Raw genomic sequence first — 20,567 nt, 5'->3', positions numbered from 1 at the left:
TTTCATATAGAAACAACTAGGGGCACCTGGGCAGCTCAGTCGTTAAGCATCTGACTTCAACTCGGGTCATGATCCCAGGGTCCCGGGATCGGGCCCCAAATTGGTCTCCATGCTCAACTCAGCGGGAAGCCTGCTTGTGTTCCCTCTCTTGCTGTCTCTGTTAAATAAATAAAATATTTTAAAAAAAACAAACAGAAAACTAATTGGGGGCACCTGGGTGGCCCACTTGGTTAAGTGTCCGACTCTTGATCTCAGGGTGGTGTGTTCAATCCTCACACTGGGCTCCATGCTGGGTATGGAGCCTACATTAAAATAAAATAAAATAAAATAAAGAACGAATTGAGTTTTTCCTCTTAGCCCTCAGCCCTCCCAAAAAGCCTATCCAAGGATTTTGTAAGACAAAAGTGACAGCATCTGTCTCTGTTCAACTCCTATACATTTTCCTTCACTTAGTTTTATATGGTACCGTAAAATCTTGAGAGGACCTTCCTATTCCTGTCAGTAAACTGGACAACGCATACTCTTCCTAGGACTTTACCAATCTCCTGGCCTCACACTGTCCACTAAAGGGTAGCACCCAGTACATTAACCATTTGTTGTCTTAGAGGAAGAGAATACATTGTGTGGTGAATTAGGTCAACTTCTACATAACTCTTAACTGGTGTCCCACCCACCCAGTCTATTCCCTATGTCAGCCAAAGTGATCTTTTGAAGACAAATCTGATCATATACTCCCTTGTTTGATTTTACATCCCCGCACCGCTCCCCGCCCCCACCCCAGCCCAGAACCAAGCCTGGCTTTACATTCTTTCTGATAAATATTCTACAGATCTCAACTTAATGCTTTTTCAGCCAACCCAAGCCTGGCTCCAGACAAGATTGTATAACTGGCATTCTCAAAGCCACTCTTCTCCTCTGTGACCCTTGTCCCAACATTATTGTCAGTTTTCCATAGTGGACTGTAAGCTTGAGGGCAGTGTCAGGTTTGCTTTTTTCCGCCATTCGTAGAGCCTGGAATCATGGCTAACACATAAGGTGATGTTTTAAAATGACTTTTACTGTCATTAGGAAGGCTGCTTATAGTTACTTTCAACAAATATTGCCATCTATCAAACATAACATTAAAGGTCATTATGTGGTAGCTACTAAAAGCTCTATCTAGTTCATTTGGTTAATCCATTAAGAAACTTTTAACTTGGCAAATCATTTGTATCAACCCCGCTACCCCGACTACTGAACCAGATCTCTCAAGCCATTCAGTACCGTTTTTTCATCACCCACTTTTTCCTTAACACTCAGCATATTTTCATCAAATACATTAACATAGGTGACCTCTCCATTATTACTTCCTGTCTTCATTTGAGTGTACCCTACTGCCCATGTTTTCCTCAAAAAAAAAACAAGGACATGTGGTATTACAATACCATGATTTTCCACTGCCCTTTCCTGCCCCTTCTAGCTTCAGACATCTCCCGACACTGTGCATATTATTTCCTGCATATCCTCAAGAGAACTAGCTGCTTTAGCATTTTCACTGTTGTAGTTATTTGTATATTGCCTCACAGTTTATAACGTGTGTTGACATGTTTCATCTTTGTAATTCTGAAAGGTAGATCTTGGTGCACCCTTTGCACAGAAAACCAGTCAAGGCTCAGAAAACTTTGTCTAGTAAGTTAACCAGTACTTGTGGACTTGGAATCAGACTCTCTGATTTTGAATGACCCTTTTACCAAACAAACTCCCAAGTCAACTATTCACCTTAAGTCCAGTCATTTCTTTCTAAAGATAGTAGGGGTACTGCAGTGATTCTCAAACATGTATGCGCATTAAACTCCATTGGAGCGTAGGGAAAGTAGTTATTAAATATTCCATCACAGCCAGGGGGTGAGGAAAATGAAGAGATGCTGGTCAAAGGATAGACATCCAGTTGTAGAAGGATCTAGTTTTGGGGATCTAGTTTACAGCACACTGACTATAGCTAACAGTGCGGTAAGTGTGTACTTGAAAGTTGCTATCAGACTAGACTTTAAATGTTCTCATCTCACCCTAATAAAAATGGTAATTGGGTAAAGGATGTGTCCACTAACTTTACTGTGGTAAACATTTCACAATGTATGTATCAAGTCATCATACTGTACACCTTAAACTTACACAATGTCAATTTTACTCAGTAAAGATGGAAAAAAGTCTCACCACAGAGATAGGGGTGGAACCAGAGTACTATTTTGTAGCTATGTGGTTCATGTTATTTTGCTTCATCTTAGGCTCACCATAATCTGGTTATTTGCTATCATATCATCATAATCTGGTTATTTGCTATCATATCTTCTCAAAATTCGCCCCTTTATTCAGATTTTGTTCTACTCCCTCAAACAGTAGTTCCAGAAATTGTGATTCCTCTTGTCTGTAACCTACTCTGTGTACCTTATCTGTATGTCCTGAAGATATCAGAGAGGAAAGTAATGTGAAAAAATCATGTAACTGTAACCAAAAAAAGCACTACACAAATGTAAGCTGTTATTGTTTCTAATGGCTGATAAAATATCGTCAAAGAAAAGTGTTTCCATAAAAGTTTTATTTATCCCCACAACAACCCTGTGAGGTAGGGTGATCAGGGCATTTGAAGATGAGAAAACTAAGTCTACATTACTTGTTCACGGCTATACTGCATAGTAAATATGTAGAAATTAAACTGAGATTTTTTTTAAATATCCATGACTTTTATATTGATTCACATGGAAAAAGGCAGAGAGAATATTAACTCCCCCCTACCTTAATGCCAAAAGGACACTACCTTGAAAAATCCCATTTCAAAAGATGAAAGTAGTATTTCATTGCTTATTTCTACAAAGATTTATAAAATAAAAAAATAGTGAAATATTTTACAGTTAATATATATAATGGTCTCATTCAGGGATGTCCTCCAGCTATATATATGATCAACTATTCCAAGTGCTAGAAATGCAAACTCTTAAAAGTATGAGACAAGAATGATAATGAGCAGTAGCCTGAATCTTCTTTATTATTCCTCCATGTATCTTGAGTAAGTTCTGTGAAATCTGATCCCAGTTAAAAAAACAAACAAACAAAAAAACCAACAAAAACTACCACAGAGACATCCGGTAAACCTTTATTTAGTTGCCTATTCTCAAACCACTGTCACATTATTTAAAACAGTGATTTCCCAAAGCTGGCTATTAGAATCACTTGGACAGTTTAAAAACAAACAAACACAGAACTCTCAGGCCCCACTCTAGATCCACTGAGACAATTCTGTAGGGCCTAGGCCTCAGGAATCTGTATTTCATAAGCTCTTCACAGTAATTCTAATGGTGAGGTTTGGGAACCACTGATATATTTTAAAATACTAATAACAAAACCAAAAAGTAAGTGTAAACTTGCTGCTCTCTTACCCCTTTTAAAAAATTTCTCAAAACACCTTATATCCCCAGAACTCTTGCCTCTGGGCAAGTAATTTCAATTTAAGATACAGAGAAACATTTTATAAAAATGTATCCTAGTGAGTGAGACTTGGATTCCAATAATAATTTAAGTGGCATTTAAATACAAGATACTGAGTTTTGTGGTTCTTAATCTGAAATTTTAAAATGTGTTTTATACAGGTTCCTAGCAGGCTTTCACCTTCAGAAGATAGTAAAAGTAATGACATAATCAAGCATATGAGCACTGAAAAAATACTATACTCAAATATAGCTCATGAGAGGAATAAGAAAGTGAATGAATGACAGCCTAAGGCCTTTTGGCCCATACATTTTTGTTCCCAGTCCACTCTTCCCCTATAAGGGGAAATAAAATAAACATTCTTTCCTAGTTGCTTGGCATAGTTATTCAGTGGGTAACTATTAACTAAGTTAATTTAGATACACAAGATTAAAAGAAGTAACAAATAAATACCTAAGAAGACAAAGAGAAGTCAGTTCAGAAAACCTTAACTATCTAAGGATGTGGTATATAACACCATCATGTTAGTACAATTAAATGAAGGCTTCAGTGTCCTTTACATTTCAGCTTTATGTGATTGACACAAGATGTGGAAGAGATCTGGTCCTTATGAAGAATTCTGTGCTCGCTGTAAAGATTTGTAGGAATAATGAAATGCTTTCTTCATTGATGAGATGAAGTCTCTCTGTTTTTCAGGCAAGGTGACTGGACAAAACAATGAAAACGAACTTCTTTAGAAGGTTGAATGAAAGTACTATCTAGCTGAAAAAGTCATTGGCCAAGGATAACTTTTTTAAAACCATTCTATGTTTAACACTAAAACAAAAACAAAAACAAAACAAAACAAAAAAACAACAATAACAACAACCAAACAAACCAGAAAAACCAGAGAAATGTAAAAAAACAATGTACACATCCATTTCACTGACAGGTACAAGAAAATAGCCATTTATAGAAGTTACAATGCTTTCAACAATCCCCCACCCCCGAATTTTGGGAAACAAGATAAAGCCATTGGGTAAATAAATATACATACTAGCTAATATAAAAACAATTATGGTTTCAAATCGTTATTAACTCTTTTAAGACTCAAAGAGAAATATGGTGATATAAATCTGATTAGGGCTACATATATTACACAGAATTAAAAAACACAACTGATTTAAACATCCTAATAATAATACAAATATTTAAAAGAATGTCTTAAAAGCCAGACATTTATCACTGGAAATATCACAACTGTAGTATGTACTTCAGATATATAATGTGTATATAGGTCACTTTTGCTGTGTCTTATCAGGTATCCGTCTCTCCTGCATTTCCTACAGTCAGTTTTTAAAGAGTTCATGTTTCCTGCATGAATTGAAGCAGTTGGGCACATCTCAATTCACAAAATAGACACCTCCACTTAACTGAATGGAAGTGTCCACTTAACTGAATGGAAGTGTTTAAGATAACATTTACCAAGAGCTAAAGAAAAGGGGGAATGAGAAGGTAAAACATTAAAGTGGTAGGAAACTGGAAAATGTCTCTTCATAAATTATTTTAAATTTTTTATTAACAACAAATTTAAAATGACTGAAATCGAGTAATGAAGAAATTCTCTCAGGCCATATAATTTCTCTTTATTTCTTTACAGAATCTTGTTATGCTAGATTCCTTTGTCAGTTGACTTAAAGAACTCTCCTAGCATGGGACTGAAAACACCTTTACCATTAATAAAAGATGATTAAAAGTCGGTGTTTATTTTAAAGTGCCCATAGGCACAACATTACAGGTGCTTACATTTCCCTTTCAGTTATGGGAAAGCCCTTTGAGACTGTGTTTACTTAATCAGAAAAGCTTTCAGCAATTGTAATGCATGCTGAAAGCTTAGAACTTGTATAGGTTTTGGGTTTTACTGTTTGAGCATTAAAGGGGAGCAAGGAGAAATGTAACTAGGTTCACAATTTTGAGCAAGAGCATATGTAAAGGTAACGTATGTACATTTTATTTCAAGAAAGACAGAAGACAAACAGCATAAAGATGCCCAGATGCCCTAAAGATAAATACATTTCAAAGATTCTAATTAAAATGAATCTGGAGTATTTTTTTCCTGCAAGCAAAATACCTTTCTTTAAATTAAAACAAAACAACCAAAACAAACAAACAAATAAAAAAAAAAAAACCAGTATTCTGAATTGCAAATGCTTTGCTTTTTTTTTTTTTTTTGCAGAATATCTGCCATGATTATTTTTTTAATGAATAAGGATTTTCCACAAAACAGGCTTGCTCTACATGCTAGGTTTTTTAAACAGTTCAGTGACACAATATGCTAACTACATACACAACAGATAATATAGTAAGAAAACACTCAACCTGATGAAAAGTTAAAATCTTCATTAATACACTGAAAATTGACATAACTCATGCCTTTAAAATCAAAAATACAAAAATTAAATGTTTTCCTAAAAAGATTTCCTTATTTTAAGGATTCATTTGAAAATGAAGCTGCATGTAATTTGTACAATAAGTTGTACAAGTAAACAGGTAATATACATAAAAAATTAAGTGACATACTCCTCAATTATCAGTTGTCCACCTTTAATTTCCAATACTGTACTTTCTTAACAAGCATACAAAATATCAAACTTCTCTTTAGAAAAAGTGCCGTTCTTTGACATCCTTTACACAAAAACAGTCTGAGCCTGTGGCATGTTAATGCAGTCGAGAGGCAAAGCATACTAACTTTTACAAATTCTACCTTCCATAAAAAGCCTCCCGAAAAGGAGATTACACGCCACTATAAAAATATCAACCTCTTGTGGTAGCTGCATTAGAGAACCAAGGCTTGACGACTATTTTCATATAGCATAGAAAACCACTATGAGAGCATATTAACTGCATTGGTGGCTTGGGAGTTTACTGTGCCACAGGATTATGCATAGCTACTGTAAGGTACCAAGACTGTTACACAGAGTTTTAAATTGATTGTAACCAAGAGCATAACAGAGGTACTACCAGCCCATGCAAAATAACTAAAAATACTGAGTCACTGTGCTGAATACTTCATTCCTGGAGAAAACCAAAGGCAGCAGTAACCAAATCAAGCCCAACAGGTGACCAAACTCATTCTCCTCAAAGATTGGTGAGCACAGTGAAGTCTGAGGTATACCTTTATCCATTAAATCTGTGTGCCACTGCAAGATATTACCATTTGGGAACACATGCCATCACAATGGTTTAAATCTTTTGAATATTAGTCATTCATATATTCTTATCTACCCAGTCCTTTGATTTTTTTTTTTAAAGATTTCACCTACAGTAGAATATTACAGAAACAAAATATAAATGCATGTCTTTCTAAATGAAACTTACATGGACTAAAAGTAGAGAATATTTTTAAACAAATATACAATATGCAGGCAGACAAAGCAGGAAAACGGCCATTCAAATGTATAATAAAAAACTAAAAATTGACTATTTCCAGAAAACTATGAAGCGCCTCAACTAAAAGGAATGCATAATGAAAATCTAATCTAATACAGGTCAAAAATGTAAAAAGGTTATAAACCTTAACAGGAAAAATAAAACAACTTTTACTGGCCATTCCTGTTGAAATGAGAATCTTAAAGTAACAGAAAAGTGGCTACAAACCCACTTAGAGCACCAAACAGAGAGAAAATAAAAGTCCATTTTCATCTCTGTTATTATCATAAAATCCTGTGTGACTACAGGTCAAACTGCTGGTGGCAGAAACAGAATTCTTTATAAACTGCAGATGTCCTGTACATAAAAAAATTTCACTGGAGTTGCACTAGTTCTAAAGACTCTTCTGTTTTAGCCTACCTACTGTATGTATTCAATCTGAGATAAAGTCTCTTTCTGTAACCCTTGATTATTATTGGGCACCAAAGATAAGAAAAGCAAGACGGGGTACAAAAATGCAAAATTTCAACAGTAATGGCAATGTTTTTGTTTAGTCCAAAAGGGTCCTGCATTCTCTCCCCCTTCAGTGATTTGACAAGTCTTTGTACTTAATCTGGGGGCAGCAAATCATGCAAGCGAAATCTGTCTCTGATGTGAGGTCGAACATCTTCATTCTGCGTGGAGAAAAAGACGTTTTTAAAAGCCACATAAATTTCAAAAATATAATTCTCATAACATTCTTCCTTTGCAGAGAAAATACACAGTTTATTTTACAACTTATATTATTTTGTTTGGCCAATATAAAGCTACTGTGAAGAAGCAGTTAACTTAAGAATTAAATTTAGACTAAAAAAAACAAACCTGTCATTCAGGTTTTAATTCTGTAAAGAACAATTATGCACTAAAAGGCAAAACCAAAAGACAGGTAGAAGTGTTAAGCCACTGAACTCTACTTTCTATATTAGGAAAAAAGTAACGCCAGAATCAAGTTTCAGTAGCATAAGCATGAATTCTAGACCTGAACTATGAAAGCAAAGTGAAATCAATATGATACTACTAGTTGTGACTTGCAAGAAGCCCAGTGAAATAAAAACACCCAATCTACAAATTTTTAAATATTGATGAGCATGATTTTAATATAATTTACAAGGTTAGAAAATGCTTGTAATCCTTTTCAACTTTTGCCCTAATTTCATACAAAGCTGACTTAAAATGTCAATATAAAGCAGTTAAAAAGGTTTGTTTCAATAGAGTTGAGGCAACAAAAGCAAAACAGAAAAAGAAAATTAAGATATACTTACCAGTTCTACAAGCTTCTCCAGAAATGGAATCAATTTTAGGAGTTCATTGTCATTTTTATCCATAAACCAGCTTTCTATAGGGATTCCATTAGATAGCTATAACGATAAATAAATAATTAAATCCTCTTTTTACATTTTGCCTACTTTGTAAAAGCCTGAAAGAGAAATAACAGATACTTAAGAAACACATGTATATAATAAGTTCCTCTGAAAAGGAATGCCATCAAAGTTTATGCTTGTCATATTCCAACAACTCAACAGTGCAAGAGACAGATGTTTGGGAATACATCAAAGCCTAATTGGTTTTTCCACGTAATGTCTTCCTAGTCTATATGAAACTATACAAGAAAGATCCATTGAAACAAGTTTTGCATTAACATTACTAAAAATATTACTTCACTGATTCAAGAAATAGCTACTATTAGTCAGTGCAAGGTACTGTGAATGAAGGAGTACAGCCAATGTAAAAAGAACACTACCAGAAAGCCTATACTTTTACACATGGACTGTATCACGTTCATTTTATTCCAACAAATAGCAGGATAACCTGAAACAGCATTAATGTAATAAACAGATACAATGGTATTTCACTGAAGAGGAGTCTAGAAACAAGAATGCAAACCATATTTGTTTTATAGTAAATAATCTCTAGGTTGTCTTTAACATTTATGCAGAATACTGTGTTTAAGATGGAGGACAAATGAAATGATTTTATCCAGGAACCAGTAAGAAATTCTTAAAAAACACATTTCAAAATGTGAGCAGTGACCTATTTTGAACATATTTCAATACCATATGCAGTTTTTCCCTTTTCTCCTTTTTCATCTTTTTACTTTTTTACTTGTTCTATCAACATCCAGCCCAATTTCCACCATCCCTATTCTGCCCAGATTTATTGTGAAGGAAATCTCAAACTATCACATGAACATATTCATAATGTAAAACATTTTGCAAGGATGCCTCAGTTCTAGTTCGTTATATTTCTTTAAAAGGCCTTTTTTTTTTTTTTAAAGACTTTATTTGTTTGACACAGAGAGAACACAAGCAGGCGGAGCAACAGGCCGAGGGAGAGGGAGAAGCAGGCTCCAGGAAGAGCAGGGAGAGCAACGCAGGGCTTTATCCCAGGACTCTGAGATCATGACCTGACCAGAAGGCAGATGCTTAACCAACTGAGCCACCTAGGCACTCCCCCAAGTTATATTTCAAAGAAACACTGACACAGCATATAAATATATTGACAAAATAGTCTAAGAAATTATTTCAGAATGTCAAAGCAAACATATCAGAACATGACTGAGGTCTTTTCAATTCTCAAATATGTTTACAATCACTTATTTAACAACTGCTAAGAATACTATTAACTGATATATTGATATATATATATATTTTTTTTTAAGATTTTATTTTTTTATTTGACAGAGAGACAGTGATCACAAGTAGGCAGAGAGGCAGGCAGAGAGGGAGGGGGAAGCATGCTCCCTGCTGAGCAGAGATTCCCGATGCAGGGCTTGATCCCAGGATCCCGAGATCATGACCTGAGCTGAAGGCAGAGGCTTAACCCACTGAGCCACCCAGGAGCCCCTGATATATATTTTATAGTCCTTTCTTATTTAGGCCTACTACCCAGATTTTTATCTGTGTTGTACTTAATTGAAAGAAAATTTTCAGGGCACCTGGGTGGCTCAGTGTAAGTTAAGCCTCTGCCTTCGGCTCAGGTCATGATCTCAGGGTCCTGGTATGGAGCCTGCATCTAGCTTTCTGCTCAGTGGGGAGCCTGCTTCCCCCTCTCTCTCTGCTTGCCTCTCTGCCTACTTGTGATCTCTCTGTCAAATAAATAAATAAAATCTTAAAAAGAAAAGAAAATTTCCCACACAGAACATAGCAATTTGGCATTTCTAATTCTAAAAAGATAATACTAAACAGAAATTTCACCAGTCAAAATTCTGTTCTCCTATCATATTCTTTTTGGCAGCATTTGTTCTCACTATATTTTTTCCCAATCTGAATTTGTTTAGCAACCCTCCCTTCCTACCTGATATGCAAAGGCTTGTGGTGAGTTGTCAATTATTATAGTCTTTGAAAGATCTCTTCCGAGGATATTTAAGTCCTTTATATAGTTTCCTTGTACACAAACACAATGTTCACGGAAAAGCCGATGCCTAAACATAAAAATAAAAACAAATTAACTACGAAAAAAAAAAAACCTCTAAAAATTACAACATATACTGAAACATACATAGACATACCATAGGCTTTATAGTTTAAGCCTTATTATTTTCTCTCACAAAGGAAATTCAAATATAAATGTGAGCCTAAGCTTTGGGCTACAGTTTTACTTTTTAAAAATGTTAGCAATTATTGAAACCTTACAACCAAATATTACCATGCCTTTAAGAACTTCGGCTTATCCCAAAATGTTATATTAAATTATAAAGAGGGATTAAAAACTCTGTAAATTGTTTTTGTAATTTATTTACCCAGGAAAGCTCAGTTCAGATGCAGCATCTGGTTGTCAGCGAGGTCCTGCTTTTTAACCAATTTTCCAGATGGTTGACTGAGGCACAAGGAGGTCAAGTGACTTGCCCAAGGTCACACAGTAAGTCAGTGGTTAGCCCCGCATTGGAACCCAGGATCCTCCTGGCTCCCAGTCCTTTGCTCTAACCAGAAGACCACACAGCCTCCCTATCCCTGTACATGCCAGAATAGAAAATATAAGAAGGAATGTTTCTGTGTTGGCATTTTTAAAAATGTTTTTAGTTTCCCTTATAGTTTTTTGAGAAAAGGTGTGGAGGCCAAAACATTCCATCATTTCAACTTTTCCCAAACACCCATTTTTCTTTTAATTTAGCTGAGTGTGTATATGATCATTTGAAAAAACAAGGATTGAATGAAATGATGAATTCAGATTATTACAAGTGTAAACTAATGTTTTACCAATGATACTTAACTGAAAAGTGCTGTTATCATTTTAAAAAGCTACGAAAGGCTTTATAATAATACTTATAAACTGTCAAAATTATATCATCTCATTTAGCACTCAAAATGTTAGTCTCCAAATATTACTAATAATACAGATCACCTTGAAATGCATACATTAATAATTTGGTAAGTTTGGCTTCCTTGTGTCTTAATCCCACTAAACAATTTTCAGCAGCTAGGGTCTACTCATACCTCTATTTTTAATTATGGAATTTCAAGAAAGGGGCATTTTCTACCAACAAAACTTGTCATAGCTCTGAGAACAAAACTCAACCTTAAAAACACCAGTGCCAGTGGTGATGACAGTTTTCTAACCAGACGAAACGTATTAAAAATAGTTCTCTTCCTCCCTTTTTATAAAGAATACTTTTAACTAAATCATGATATACCTCTGTATGGTTTAAAGACCATCCTACTTTGAAAAGGTTAAGACCAGACAAAAGAATTTCATTCCTGGTTGGGCCTATAAAAGATTCCATTTTTATTTGTATGAACATTTACGTTACATCTGAGGAAACTGGAGAAGCTAGTGCAGCACATAATGCAAGTTACTACTACTGTTTCTTCCCCAATAGCAGTAAACTCACCCAAGACAGGAGACAAATGACTATGTATGTGGATACTAATGATTACTTCAATTAAATTACAATAAAACTCCTCCAGTTATTCAGGAGTCTGACGGTCAGTCAGTAGCAGGTATTTGCAGTTTTACAAAGGAACTACTTTTGCCAGTCATCAGATTTGCATTTGGACGCATGAGATTCAGACATCATCGAATTTCTGAGTCTACCTTGTCTTCAACATAATTCTCTTTAGCATTCTAATGAATTCAATCTACTATTTAAAAAGTTCTTCCTGTTTTAAATTATTCAAATACAACTACATAAAACAAATTTAAACTCCCAAATATGTAAGTTTTATAGAACTAGTTTAAAAGAGGGGCATTAATTTGTAACATCGTAATTCCATGACTATGACTTGCCCCCCAGTTAAAACTGAAATCTCTAAGAGGGAAAGGCTGGTATTGCTCACCACTGTTGCATGGAACACTGGAGGTGCTGAATAGAAATCTTCAGAATGAATGAAGTCATCAAAGCAAAATCATTTGTGTACTTTTGTTAAAGTTAGGTAAAATGAGCATGTATTATACTTTCATAAATAGAAAACACCATTTTCATTTTTGATCTGATGCTTGCTTATATAAGATAAAATGGAAAGTGACAAGGACAAATTCTGATGCTTTAGATTAAAAAGTTCCATTTACAAGAAAGAAAATCTAAGTGTGGACATCAGAAAATGTCTTTTCGCATAGCTGCAACCACTCAATAACAAAGGTACCATTAACAGCAGAAATTAGGATTTTTCACTAAAAAAATATGGAAGAAAGTATTCAAGGAAATGAACTCCCAGCTATTAAAGCATTCATGAGCCTTTTTTGGCATCTCTTACAGCTCTTGGTCAAAAAAAAAAAAAAAAATCAAAGATTAACTCTGGCATCTTAAAGGATCCAGCAAGACTGCTAACAGTGTTAATATCTCACTTCAGTTGACACAAACAATGGAACTAATTTTCAAACTGTTTTAAAATTACCCAAGGCACTCCCACCTAACCAGGAACACACTGCATCTGCTGGCTCAGGACACACACAAGGAACTGAGTCCAGATCAGGATAACTTGAGTGACTAAACCAACTGCAATTTCCAATTAGGGTCATGTAATGTTTTCTTTCCATGGAGGACAAATTTGCTCTTGAAAAAAGCAAAAGAGTTTAATTTATCCTTTCTGTTAAAATTAACCTTTATTTCTCTATGCCATTAAACAGGGGACATAACATGCATTATCTCAGAGACATAAGGAAGTGAAAATATCATGCACACAGTGAAAAATTCCACATACCCCCAATCTCCCCCCAGTCCCAAAAGAAGTGAGGATACAGATGGACTGTGAATGAATATATACATTTGATCTTTGTATCCTTTAAAGAACGTCTGTCTGGAGTTATATCATTTGGAACTCTTAAAGAGTTTGGGGCTTAAAAAAATTCATTTCACCATTCAACACAACCAATCTCTATATATGCAGCCAACTGAAAATGGCCATCAAAATTAAATAGAATCAAAGTAATTTCATAGATCAGTGTGACAGACATTTCCACTATTTCTTAATTAAATTTACCTGACCAGTTGCTTTTTAGGGTCTAGTATGTTCAGTAACTTGTCTGCATACACCTTCTTAGAAGCAGTAAAAAGAATGATCTACAAATTCAGGGGAAAAGAAGTAATCATTATACATGATCTAAATATGGGTACTGTATTGAATAAAATAAAAATACTTATGTAATTAGCTTAAGCATGTTTACCTCATACATCTGAGACATTCGTTCCAGGAATTCCCTGAAGAATGGTCTTAATCTCACGTAAACCTGAAGAAATAACAAAGACACGCTTCAGTAAATAAACATACAGAGTAGAAACAACTTATTTATAAGAGATGTTGTGTTCTAACTCTGAATATATCGTAATTAAGAAGTTCATATTTTAAAGTAATAGAAAAGTTCACTAAGTACCACTCAAATATATTTTATAAACCAAGAATCACTTAAAACAATCTTTTGGTAGGGAAATAATAGTCATTGTGATGTCACTTTTTAATATTTAAATGGCACCATACAATGTAAAAGAACTTTGTGGAATATAATTTTAGGAAACATTTAAACTAAAAACTGAAGGTTTCCCTTTGAGATTTTGATCCGCCAATCAGCTCCATCTTCCAGCCAGGTAGCATCCATCCAATTATTAGGCAGGCTGTGTCCACCTCTAGCTGACCTGTCTCAATGACCTTCCTCTATATTCAGAATTTCTTCTTAACAATCACCTGCTAAGAATACCTTTATTTTCAATCTCTATTAAGATAAATAATGTTCAAGAAAGAGATGTCTGGATTGGTGGGTTTAAATAACTGGAATTTTTCAGAATTCAATCTTTTTCTACATTTACTGATTCAGATGTAGCATCTAAATTAGCACTACTAGGCTACTTGAGACTGAAAATATAACAGTCAAATACCAGTTATCAAAACTTACTGGCAGTATCAGGAAAAACTATAGTACCCAAAGAACTGCCCTTTCTTATTTATGTGTGTCTGTCTTCTTGCCTACATTTAATGTAGCTCTTGTAATACACTCCAGAATTCAAAAAGCACAAAATTTTAAGCCAAGAGCAACCACTAAAATGGATTTGCAGAAGATTTTAAATTATATTCGTTTTATGACAAAATTTTATAAAGACAATTTTATACTTTATACTCAACAGTGATTATTAACTTCGAACACCATGAACAACAAATACTTATAGAAGATGTATGCACCAGATTCACTGGATTCAGATTAAAAAAAACAACAACAACAACCTACTAGTAACTACAAATTCAAAATCTAGGCTTCATGAAATTTAATTGTCATTAATAGACATCCACACAAAAATGATAAAAATTTCGTTCTGGGAATGTTTTGGGGAAGAACAGGGAAATCATGCAAAGGATTCTAGGAAGTAGCAACCACTGTACTACCAATCTTTATATCCAGGACCCTCTGGGCTTAAGACAATGTCAAATATACAGTAAATACTTGATTTAAAAAAAAAAACAAAACAAAAACTGTTGAGTAAATGAAATAGAATTACCCAAAGTTAAGCAATACAGACAAAACAGAGAAAGACAAGCAAGCCTATATAACTACACAAGGACAACTACTGAGTTTCCTTAAAAACTAATCATTTGTAGAAGACAAATTCTGAACAATTATTAATATGCTAAGAATATCACTACCCCTACCTCCAGGCTAGAATGATAAAGTACACTTGCTTTGAATCCTTTTAGGCATTTTATTTCCATCTCTTGACTAATCAAAAACAAAAGTAAACCCATATACCCCTACCCCTAGAGCAAATAAAAATAACCAAATCCTTGGTATCCAATCACTATCATTTAGGATGAGGCACATGAAATTTAACTAGAGCTGCTCTTCTAATTAGTTTTAACATTTTTCATCCTAAAAACATTTGGTATTCTTTGTGGCCAACCCAGGTAACTGACAGATTTCAGATATATTACTGTCTTAACTGGAAATAACATTTTTTATTAACTATGTGTCTTTTCAAAAATAGATTTGTGATGATTAAGGAAAAAAAATCAATTTAGTCAATACTTTTTTCCAAAGACCTCATCTCAAGGATGATAAACTATGAACCATCAGTGCTAATTACCAAAATACTTTATTTTTGCATTTTTGTTCTCAATATCTCTGTTATCACTTGCTCCATACTATAAACTAAGTAAGGTCTCTGTAATTTGGGATTTGTTTCCTCTGAACCCTAACATAATTCCATTTTATTTTAGAGGAATACTTCTATGTAAACGGTATTATCCAAGCAGAGGAAGTGGAGCACCATACAAAGGTGACATTTTAAATTTCTTATACATGACTTCCAGATTAAGTCAAAACTATTATTTCATTATACATAGAATGTATACTACTATATATGCTATATATTATACTACTTTGACCATTCTTAATATAAAAATACATCTTAAAATCTGACATTACTCTCAAAATATACTTGTTTATAGGGGAAGATGTGGCCCTAAAGATGAGGAATATATTGCTAGACTGTTTCCTTACATGAGAATAGAATTAATTGTTAGGTATAGAAGTTCCTATCCTCAAAACAGATTCTCCATTTGAACAGGAAGGTGTTTCAGTATTAAAATGTATACACAAAACTAAGGTGGTTAGTGAAAAAGAAGAATATAGAAAGATACAATATTAACAGTGAGCAGGGGTGGAAGTTCTGCTCTGTGCTGCAAAGGCAAAATCTCAGAAAGAAAAATAGAAATTGAGACACAAGGCCAGCAGGGTCTAAGTCATTTGGATGAATATATTAAAGCAAAAAATATATAAAAGTCAAACACTAAGTAATCTAGTGGGAAACAAAACAATTTAAGATATGTATAATACAAAGAGACAACAATTACTTATCCTGTGAGGTCACAGAGATACAGAAATACACAAATGCATAGAGGCATTCCAGAATGCTTCCAAATCTATTCCACAGATGCTCTTAACTACATTTATCTTCTCCTAACTTTCTCATCATAAAGATTCCTGTCCTGAGCTGCCTACTTCCTATTTTCCACATTCTTTCTCTACTTAGTATTTCACTAACCATCCTTCTTCAAACTTGTAACTCTTTACAAAGTTTTAATCTTCCCACCACTGAACAACATACCTTTTGAAAAAGCCAAAAGTTTAAAAATAATACAGAATGCTACAAAGAAACAATGATATAAAAATACGTACCCAAAGATACATCTTGAATAGGACTGACTACTATGCAAAGATAGGGATTTATGAATATGTTCAAAATACAAAACTTTAAAAATAAAATCTACTAGAATAATATCTGCAAAATAGTGATAAAGGAACTAATCTTGTATATAATCTGTTGTGGACTGACTTTACTAAAATTTAAATTTTATATATATAAAAGTAATGAATATATATAACAAACCATTACATTAACAGTACATCAACATTCCTTCATATGAATAATACCTGACAGCCTGTACTTTCTTTGGTATTAAGACAGTGAGAACATCCTATAATTGTGTATGCACATAGTCCAGCCAGGCCATAAATGGTAAACAAAACTAGGTATAATAAAAGCGGTCACCAAAATAACAATCTAATTATAAATTGATTAGAAATATTTTACGACAGTCATATTCATGACTAAGTATGTGATTTCAATCTATATAAACTGAATAATTTCTATTAGTTTACCAAACCTTATCTAATTTCACAGATAACTTTAACAGCATGACCAAAAAAAGAAGAAGAAAGAGGAGGAGAGGGAGGAGAAGAAAACACCCAAAGCAGCCATCCCTTTGTGGGCAAGTGAAGAAAAAAAAATTCTTACATGTAAATCTTTTAAGGAAAAATGTCTTAAAAAAAAAAAAAAAGGTTTACTTTATTTTAGAGAGAAAACTCGAGCAGGGGAAGGGGAAGAAAGAGAGGGACATAATCTCAAGCAGACTCTGCACGGAGCACAGAGCCTGGTGTGGGGTTGGATCCCAGGACCCTGAGATCATGACCTGAGCCAAAACCAAGAGTCGGATGCTTAAGCAGACACTTAACTGATTGAGCCATCCAGGTGCCCAAGGAAAAATATTTCTAAATGGCTGTAAGCAAAGATAATACAACCTTACCAAATTTAAAAAGAAACATCTTATTAAAAGTTTTTCCATGATATCCTTTGAATTTATTGCTATACTGATAAAGTTTTTTAAATTGTTTTAATTTTATGCCGAACATGGGACTCAAACTCATGACCCCAAGATCAAGAGTGACTGGCAACTGAGCCAGCCAGGTGTTCCATACTGATATGGGTTTAAAACAAAACAAAACAAAACAGTCAATTCAGTGAGGGCTCACCTACTTAAGAGTATGGCACCTTTAAATAAAAAGATGATTGGTAAATACTATTTATATAATCAGCAGTAAGACTTTAAAGCAGTAGAAAACCAACAAAGCTGCGGAATGTGAAGAATGAGATGCTACAAATAACTGAAAAATCTAAACATTAGTACACACCATAGGTGTAGAAGTTGACTCTGCCAAGTTGTTAACCCTTCTATACACCTCAGTCTCTTCATTTATAAAGTGGGTAAAGTAACAGTACCTACCTCATAGGGTTGTTGTGAGGGTTAAATAAGCTAATACATGTAAAGTACCTAGAAGAGTGCATGGCACACTGAGACTCCCAACAACTATTATTACTATCCACCCTATTATTTAAAAGTAATCAGTTGTAAGGAGAATAGCTGGAATGAGTATGATTCAACGGGGCAGAACTGGATAACCTCAACTCAAAAGAGAAAGCTATACAGCAGTAACCTATACTTTTAAATCATGAATTGCATCAGTTGATAGCTTAACTATTTAACTTAGTGAGCATTTTCTTAGCATCAATACTGAAGCATAGAGATAAAACCTAAACCCTCTTTATAGAAGAGGGTTGCTCAGGCAGGCCCTGTGGAGACCTCAACTTCATAACCCACTGGGTGACATTATAGTCATCCTTTGCTTAACACAGTTCCAACAAGAAGTAGATAGCTGCTGGGGAAAGTATTTGTAGGCAGATCAATCTGGAAACAAATAGGTAAATACTAAAACATCAAAATAAAAAATAGTAAAAACAAAACCCCTAACTAAAAGATTGTTCAAAACATTATACTAAATAGGAATAAATCAGAAAAGGGATTTTCCTATAAAGTCTACATGGGATAAAGTGAAGCTTATGGTATTCATATAGATAAGCTGCCAACGAAGCAAAATTTTCAAGTAAAAACTGGCCATTACATACATACATACATATATATTTTTTATGTGTGTGTATATATATACACTGTTTATTTGTTTGTGTATATATATAAACTATTGCTGTTTATATTTACATGAAATTTAATCACTTTAAAAGCAAAAAAAAAAGGTCATTTTAGTAAAACAAAAATGCTGCCTTTAAAAACAAATTCTAAACTGTCTAAACAATTTAATATGTTTAGCAATCAACTGTCTCCTCTCCCGTTTGCAGAACGTTTTCAGCTGTTGAAGAAGAATTTTCCATGCATTTTTAAAATAAATTACCTCTAGTTTTAAGATACATTTTCAAAGAATACAAAGAATTCCTCATGAAATACATTTTATCATCTTTGAGAAGTAGATAACTGTAGGTTTCAGCTCTCTTTTTTTAACCTTAAAAATCAGTAATGAATAATTACAATGAAAAAATTAGTACCAATGACTAACTATATTTACTAATAAGGAAAGTTTCTTTAAAATTACTTTTTAATATTAACCTACAACTAATTATCAGAATATTGTTCCCTACCAGCTAAAATATTATTTTAATCCTCAAAACTAAGTGTCCACGACCCCAAATGTTTTATTTAGGGCACAATTATACATACTACTTTTGTACAACAAAAATTATGCTTTGTGAAGTTCAAAACAAAATGCCTCTTGGTTAATATCAATTTAAGTCAGAGCCTGAGAGAAGGAAAAACTTGATTAGATATTTACTACAAAATTCTTCATTTACATGATTGCTTTTTCTTCATGAAGCAAAAATAATGCTGACTTTTCTACGAAAGACTATAAAGAGGAGAAAGAAGCCACTGACCCTCTATTCCTCTTGTTCTGTAGTACAAAATATTTGAGAACCTTGTGAAAATTACTCTATGCTATAAGGTTGCCAGAAAACAAACTACAGTAATGGGGAAGAGGTGGAGCTTCGCTAAACATGGATTTCCCACCCACCTCTCCCCCCAACTTTTCCCATACAAGCAACCTCTACTAATAAAACAAAGCACCCTTTAGCAAGTAGCTCCCTACGGAACCTATCTCTCCTTGAGTGCTTACCACAATCTGATTTCTGGACAGCTGACCCAAAGTTTGATGATTTTACTGATCTTCAGAAAGCCACTGACTGGCTAAAGTCTTATTGGTGAACAGAGTCAAAAATCAGATGCCCCTGCCATACTTTACAGAATGAGGAGTTGGACAGCACAGTTACGTTTGGCTGTACTGTGGTGAAAGATATGAGGCATCTTCTTTTTGTCTTCAATTAGCCACGTTTGGGCTGAGTAGCTCTATTACATCTTCAAAAAACTGAGCTCCAGTTCTTGATGGAGATAGAGGAAGGTCATTGAGGAGGTGGTTCAGCTCAAGAGCTAAGTGAAAAATCTGTCTTTTGATTCAGTCCTGCTTGTGGATAGAAGTCATCTTCTGGATGGAAGAGGGAGTGAGATGACCTAGAGTCTTGAATTGGTGGATCTGCAGGAACAGAAACTAAATACAGTGGAGACCTCTTAACTGAGTAACACCACGAGATGGATTTCCTGACAATGTGTCAATATAAGCTAAATATAAAGATTAAATATGTGCACTGGAAATGATCATGCACTTGTTTTTCCAGATATCAAATGCATTTGCACCATTCTATGAATAAATACGTTTTCCCAATAACTAACTTCAGTAAAATAATTTATGGAAAAACAACCAATTTAAAGGGGGAAAAAAGACCCATTCAAACAAAAATCCATATACTTTTGCTTTGTGAGTGCCATATCCTCACTTTAAAAACTCAGTTCTTTCGAATGACTTATTCTCTCATCTACACAAACCACAATCTGTCTATCCATATAGTGTCAGCAGTAACATATATCAAATTCTGAGTTGTATCTTTTAGGATTTCTTATCCCCCAGAGAAATGAATTCAAATACACTCAATGTAGTAAATTGAGGCTTGAATAATCGACCTGCTCAAAAATTCTGAGAACTGGATTAAGTAAGTTGAGTCC

The 20,567-nt window shown here is 34.2% G+C and overlaps 1 protein-coding gene across 2 annotated transcripts in view; it reads right to left on the bottom strand.

The window, feature by feature from the left end:
- Window positions 1–5,430: 5,430 nt before the first annotated feature.
- CTDSPL2 (CTD small phosphatase like 2) overlaps window positions 5,431–20,567 on the bottom strand; it is a 76,907-nt gene continuing 61,770 nt past the window's right edge. For both annotated transcript variants that reach the window (XM_080808202.1, XM_080808203.1), the window contains exons 9-13: window positions 13,510–13,572; window positions 13,326–13,405; window positions 10,204–10,330; window positions 8,172–8,267; window positions 5,431–7,544 (exon numbers count right to left, since the gene is read on the bottom strand). In XM_080808202.1, the coding sequence (XP_080664328.1) occupies window positions 7,479–7,544; window positions 8,172–8,267; window positions 10,204–10,330; window positions 13,326–13,405; window positions 13,510–13,572 (432 nt within the window). In that variant the 3' untranslated portion in view covers window positions 5,431–7,478. The remainder of the gene's footprint in view (window positions 7,545–8,171; window positions 8,268–10,203; window positions 10,331–13,325; window positions 13,406–13,509; window positions 13,573–20,567) is intronic.

This window comes from Martes martes (genome assembly GCF_963455335.1).
Source record: "Martes martes genome assembly, chromosome: 7".
In the NCBI taxonomy this organism is placed as follows: Eukaryota; Metazoa; Chordata; class Mammalia; order Carnivora; family Mustelidae; genus Martes; species Martes martes.
This window is presented reverse-complemented; position numbering and strand designations above follow the sequence as displayed.